The sequence below is a fragment of the Melopsittacus undulatus genome, chromosome 6 (assembly GCF_012275295.1).
Source record: "Melopsittacus undulatus isolate bMelUnd1 chromosome 6, bMelUnd1.mat.Z, whole genome shotgun sequence".
Lineage (NCBI taxonomy): Eukaryota > Metazoa > Chordata > Aves > Psittaciformes > Psittaculidae > Melopsittacus > Melopsittacus undulatus.
Genome location: NC_047532.1, coordinates 3,110,321 through 3,116,973, shown reverse-complemented (window position 1 = coordinate 3,116,973; position 6,653 = coordinate 3,110,321). Strand labels below are relative to the sequence as shown.

General features: G+C 45.6%; 2 protein-coding genes across 2 annotated transcripts in view; one reads left to right on the top strand and one right to left on the bottom strand.

Annotated features, from left to right (window-relative positions):
• Nucleotides 1–666: 666 nt before the first annotated feature.
• On the bottom strand, nucleotides 667–2,072 carry LOC117436244 (proline-rich protein 2-like). Its single transcript, XM_034063494.1, has 2 exons — nucleotides 1,999–2,072; nucleotides 667–1,453 (listed from the first exon to the last, which is right to left on the bottom strand). Exons 1-2 carry the CDS (start codon nucleotides 2,070–2,072, stop codon nucleotides 667–669), a joined length of 861 nt encoding a protein of 286 aa, XP_033919385.1.
• Nucleotides 1,073–6,653, top strand: part of HDX (highly divergent homeobox) — a 42,530-nt gene continuing 36,949 nt past the window's right edge. Inside the window, exon 1 of the mRNA XM_034064046.1 lies at nucleotides 1,073–1,111. The gene's annotated coding sequence lies outside the window, so the exon portion shown is untranslated. The remainder of the gene's footprint in view (nucleotides 1,112–6,653) is intronic.

The following is a 6,653-nucleotide window of genomic DNA, read 5'->3' as shown; positions in this document are numbered from 1 at the left end:
CTGCAGAAGTGTTTACCAGTTGTTTTGCCTGAAGTCATTACTCCAAATTGCCTGTTTTAACATCTCAGTGTTTTGACGTACAGCATGAACTATTGAGGACAGGGTCACGGCATACTTACAGGCTTTGTAATGAACACAAGGCCTCAAATCAGATGGAGACTTCTTAGTGCTCCTACAGCCGAGCCACCAAATAATGCCTTTGTTTGATTTCTATCACAGAAACTGTCAGTACTGATGAGCTGTATCGGATGTCCCATTGTTCATTGACTAGGTTTTCTTGTGGTTGGAAAACAAGTGCTCAGGGCTGTGCCATGGACAGTAACAGTGTGTTGAGTGTTTTTGGGCTGTGGTGCTTGTAGTCACCAGCTCCAACTGACACACAGGTGAGGGCCTGGGCTGCCTACCTGAAGAGCCTGACATTTCCTTTCTTCCCAGGCCAAATGTGTTCACCTCAAGAAATAAAAAGTTAGTTTCTTGACTGCCATAACATTAACTTAATCGAAATCCAGACCCTTTCCAGATTTTACCTACTTGAGTGCCCAGAGCGATGAAAACCTTGTGAAACACTATCGGTGTTATTGCGCTGACGACTCACTATTTATCGCTCTCTGAAAACGCAGGGATCGCTTTACACGCTCCCCATCGGCATTTCCACGGTGCCCACCGCTACCTGCTTGGAGGCGGGGGGATGCTGGGGAGCCGGGGACAGGCCGGACACCGTACAGGAGGCTGAGGGGGCTGAGGGAGCTGAGGGGGCTGAGGGAGCTGAGGAGGCTGAAGGGGCTGAAGGGGCTGAAGGGGCTGAGGGGGCTGAGGGGGCTGAGGGGGCTGAGGGAGCTGAGGGGGCTGAGGGGGCTGAGGAAGCTGAAGGGGCTGAGGGGGCTGAGGGAGCTGCGGGGCTCCCCGGTGCGGGCCGCAGGGGCGGTGCGGAGCGCTGTCCCGGCCGGCGCTGATCTCACGCTGCCATTGGCCGCTGTCTGCGCTGACGTCACGATCATGATGAGAATTAATGATCGGAGGCGCTGATTTCATTGTGTGACGCCGGGACCGACCCAGCCGAAACCGGCTGAATCCGGAGCCCCGCGCGCCCGGCCCGGCCCCGCACAGCACGGTAAGCCCGGCGCGCTGCGCAGGGCCGGTGGGCGGGCGCCAGTGAGTCCCGGGGGGGGGGCGGGCGGGGCCCCGTACGGAGGGGGGGGGGCGCCGGGCGGGGACGGTGATGATGATGATGGTGATGATGATGAAGGTGATGATGATGTCCCTGGGTCCGCGGCCCCGGGGGGAGCACCGGGGGTGGGGGTAGGGCGGCCGCGCGCTCGCAGACCCTCCTCCTGCCTCCCCCGCGGCCCCGGCGCTGGGCACCCGCTGCCGGGGCTCTGCGCATGCGCGCAGCAGCGCGGTGTGCTGGGGAGCCGCCTGCGCAGCCTCGGCCGTGGTGAGCGTGCGCGTTGCGCTGTGGGCCCCCTTGGTGCTCTAAGCGCATGCGCAAGAGGGTCGCGCTCGCCCTGGTGTGTGCTGGGGGCTTAAGTGGTTCTATGTCCGTCGGCCGCGCTGGTGCAGCGGGAGGCTGTGATGGGGCTGTTGGGCAGGGACATGGATGCCTCTTGGTGTGGTTGGGCAGGGACACTGATGCCTCTTGGTGTGTTTGGGCAGGGAGACTGATGCCTCTTGGTGTGGTTGGGCAGGGACACTGATGCCCCTCGGTGTGAGGTGCGTGCGGCCCACCCGGACGTGAGCGGGGCAGGAGGCTGACAGCTGCTCCTGGTTGTCAGGGAACAACTCAAGCCTTCTTTCCCTCAGGGACTCCGGTCTCTCAAAGACCCCGTTTTGGTGCCAAGTACCAAACCAGCCACCAAGTTATGGTGGCAGTTGGACACGGTGTACTTTTGCTATCAGATATTAGCTCTTAAGTGTTTGGAAGGTTATGAGGGGAAAGAAGTATGCTTGGCATGCAGCCTGTGGTGCTGTGGAGGGACAATGGTGCTGGCGAGGGCTCACCCTTGGAAGAGCTTGTTTGGCACATAGGCATGCCCAATGAGGAATAAGTCATCCCCAAACCTGTTCCTCTCCATTCTGTTAGCCTAAGGCTTCTGGTAGTATAGGTAAAAGAATGTGTAACCAATTAAAGTGGTTCTGTATCCTCTGGAGTTCTGAAGCAGCCCTCATATCTTCAGGGTAAATTTGTGTTAGTATTCCTTTTTTTCTGACACAGGTCTTAGAAACTCAGGTGTTTCTGAGTCAGATCAGTCTGGATAAAATGTGATTTATGCACTTGAAGTCAGAAGTCTCATTTGTATAAACAGAGTGAATAAACTTGCAGAGCTGTGGTCATGAGTTATTATGTTATTAAATTATTGAGGGCTGTCATAATTTGTCCCTAATTAAAGGGCTGCATTTAATAGGTAGAACTGTAATGCAGTATTAAAACTGCTGTACTTAGTGGAGAGGGAAGCAGTTGTGCTGTGAGTCATGGGTATTTAAAAGTAGTTTCATGATCTGATCTGTATATTGCTGTTGCCCAGTCATAAGCATAATGTGCTGCAGTTAAGGGTTGTGTAGTTGTGCTTTGGCATGTGTAGGAAAGAGGCAGTCAGCTACAGATTGTTAAATGTTGTGGGTTGATGTATATCCAGTATACCTGCATACCTTAAGGGATTGGTTGGTTGGCTCTTTCCCATTGGGATGTGCAACAAATTGTCAACTTCTGGCAGGTGTGGGAAGTGAATTAGGTGCTTGCTGGTGCAGTTTGGGTTTCTAAAGCTGTAGTAATAGCATCACGGCTACAGGCTTGTCTTATGTATATAGAAGCTTTCTTATAGTCACAGTTTTATCTCAGCTTTATATTGGCACCAAGTCTTGTTATTTTGTACTGCTGGAGGTCTGCAGAGAGAGAGAAAAGGAAATAAACTGAGGTGTGCACTGGTTTTCTTGTACATATTAGGAATGGACAACCTAAAATAGCAATAGGCTTATAGGCTTTTGTAAGTGACTTTTTTTCAAGCAAATGTTTGTTTAGTCCTGAGTTTAAAAAACACACAACAAAACACTCCCAGAAACTGCTTGTTTTCCCTTTTATCTCTCTGTGTTAATCCTTAACAGTTTTACCATAAAGTTTTTTATACTTTGTTACTTTGTGGTGGGCTGTATTCTGAGTGAACTAATGCTTTAATTGATGTGAATTTCACATCCAAGCCTAGTTTCTGTTACTGTCAAAAACTTAATGATATGCCTCTCATCTTGTTTCCCTGTTTTTCGAACTAAGTACTGTTAATGTAGTATTCTATAAAGGCTTACCTTGTAAGTAAGTTTACTTAGTTCATCAATCTTAGTATTTAGAGGATTTTTGACACTTAAGACTACATGCTCTACATTGCAGGCAGACTTTAGACAACACAAGTGCTTTACATTCTTAAGCTGCTTTTTCTTTGCCTGCAGGTCTTGCAAGTAGTCACTGCAGAACAGCTACATAACTACTGAATTATTTAATTATCAGGGGATCATCGATACAGGATTATTTCCATTTTCTTGTTATTCTTCTGTGGTACTCCTTGACACCAACTTGTTTTCATTAGTTTCTGAAAATGCATCTCTGGGCTTCACCATGTCTCCCTGGAGAGATTCTTCATTTTGGATGTTGAATAAAGTGACTGGAGTGGAAGGATGAGGCATTTGCAGCAAACACTGTGTGGGATGTTTGTTATGTTAAGTACCTGTTGCATGAAGCAAATGCATTCCTATTTCAGAAGCAAACTCCCCTTTAGTTCTTGGGTGTTCTCCCCTCTCTGCTTGTACTGTCCCTTGCCACAGAAGGGGAAGGAAAGTGGGTACTATGCAAAAAGTTGCTCAAGCAGCTAAAAACGTCTTCTGAAGTACTGGGCTTTGAAGGGGAATGAAGAGCAATACCTTTCTATTGGTAGGTTTACAGAAGGTTGAGTAGTGAGAGGCCACCCATGTGGAAAGCTGAATGGTAGTTGGCTAGGGACATATAGCAGGGGTGAAGGCAGTACTTAGAGGAAACCTGCTTTTTCTTTTGTCATAGATTATTCTCTGCACTGTCACACAGACAGCAACATGCTTGGCCAAGGTTACCTTACATTGTTAGCAGAGTAAGCAGATGCTGAATCCTTAAATACTGCTTTGCCCCTTCTATCTTTTATTGAAGTGAAAATATAACTTACGTTAGTGGAATTTCAGTTTGCATGATGCTTTGCCTGAATTTTATTTGATTTCACAGAGTTCTTGTCTGTAACAAACCTTGCAGTGCCAACTGGACACCTGGCTTCCCAAAAGCTCAAATACGTTTTCTAAGTTTGAAAAGTCAAGCTAAAAATGAAATGACAATAAAAATCCATATAGTTTTCTAAGTTGGAGTCTGAGGCTCAAAACAAAGGTGAGAAATCGTGAAGAAACTGGAGTGCTTTGTGGGTGTGGAAGTTGGGAAAAGGGGTTTATTCCCTTTGAAGGTCCTAAGATTGTTTTTAATAATATTGAACAAATAACAGTGAGCAAAACTTGTTGCCTGTGAAAGTGGAATATGCAGAGGTAGTGCTTTGTGGATTAACGCAATGGCTTTGGACTTCATGGCTTTCTAATGGAGCTTCCAAGCATTCAGTAATTGGTTTATTCAGCACAGGGTGATGTTTTAGGGATTCTAAATAAGCACTTAAGAGCTGCTGATTGCAGACTGATTTTCATCTGGACTTTACAGATGACATACTACCAGTGAGCTTTTAAGCTGCGAGAGAACGAATCCTGCCAGATGTCCTACACATGAGTGTGAAAGCAGAATGCAGTTAGTGTTTTGTGCTATGATACCAAGATTGAATGCTTGGAGATAGTACTGCTGATATTAATCTTGTGATCTTTTATGCCTAGTTATAAATTATTACGAAGGCAGTTAAAAAAGACACTGATTCTGGATTTCCTTTCTCTTGTTCTGTGTAATTGGAGATCTTGTTGAGAAGTTGGTTTTACTTGCCTGGCTCTGACCAGAGCACTTGTCTTGTGAGGTTGTGCTGTGTCTGCAACCTGGATAGCAAAACCCACTCTGATGCTTCCTTAGGGAGGGGTAGCTTTGGGGTTTTACTCCCCATTAGTGTTCTGTGTTGAGGTTATGTATCCGTTCTGCACTGTCTGGAGCTTAAAGTCTATTTGTTTATTAACATGTTATACCAAACAACCATTGTGTAATTTGAAGTATTATGGGATGTAATAGAATGGCTTGGTTTAGTGGACCTGTTAATCCTATAGTTAGAGTTTAATATTTCAAGTGGAATTTGAACCAACTTTTCTGCTAGGCAGAGATAGCTGACTGCATGGCTCTGCTGAGCATGATGTGTGTGCTCTGGTTTATTCTGCCATTAACCCCTAAATTTCTGTTGCTTCTGATAAAAGGCAGGGTTGTTTTTTCTCTTTTTAAGAAAGGATGCATTAATTGGCAGGGCAAAATGAATAAGATTGATTTACACAGCATGGTAGCGGATAATATCTAACAATATTTTCATGTCATTTCTGTAGTTTTGCTAAAGATATGTGTGGATATGTGGGGCAAAGGGAGATGGTATAGAGCTATTGCCTTAGGATTCAGTGTATTTAAAACACAACAAGCATTAATAAAATCTAACTTGCTTACTTGAAAGTTTAGATGTTGGAATGTAAACGCAGCTTGGTAACTCTGTGTTTTGTAGGGTCCTGCAGTCTATTTGCTTAAATCAGTTTCTGATGGCCTCTGCACAGACCCTTTGAGCTGTACTTGACTGTCTTCAAGGCAGAAGTCACTAAGGAAACTTACCAGTATTTTGGTCGGGAGGTGTAGTTTACAAGTGATGAAAATAAACTGCAAAGATGAGTTGTGTATTACACCAGACTATGACCTCTCTTGAGCTTGGCTGGGTGAAGTCTATCATGCAATGCATGTAGGGTTCTCTGAAGATCAAGAGATTTTGGCAAAATGCTCTACCCTGTCCTTGGCTAAACTACAGTTGTCAAATACAGCAGTGAAATTATTTTAACATAGAAGTGACTTTGGATACAGAAATCCATATCATTAAAAAGCGTGTCAAGGACCTGACACACCTTCACCTGCAGGTCATGAGGTCTGATTCTAAATATCCATCTTTCAGTTTGGAGGAGTTTTCATTGCAGCTGATGAACTCTTTGGAGAGCATGCTGCTTTTTAATGAGCTTGTCTATAGAGATGCTGGAACTACTTGATGACAGACTTCATCTGGATATGGAAAGATACAAGGTTCATAACTATTTCTGATGAGGATGTTTTGGGGAACTGATCTCAACTAAATAAAACAGGATCTCTGAAAGAGTAGCAAACACAGAAGTGTAAACTGGGGCCTGCCAGTCCTGCAGGACGAAAAAGAATCACAAGATTAACTCTTGCGTATTCTTTAAAAGTGCCATAAATCAGTTGGTGGCTGCATCATCATGTATATCCACAGGGGAGATCTGAAGACAGTTCTTAACTTTATAAAGTAGATTTTGATGAACTTATCGTTTTCTTAATGGGCCAATAATTGTCTCCTCTGTTGCTTGCAGAGTATTCAGAGCAAGAGCGTCCTTTGCCCAGCTCTGACTGTGGCTGAATGCACATTCTGGTGGAAGCATGACTCAGGCAAAGCCTGACTTATAATGTGGCTGAT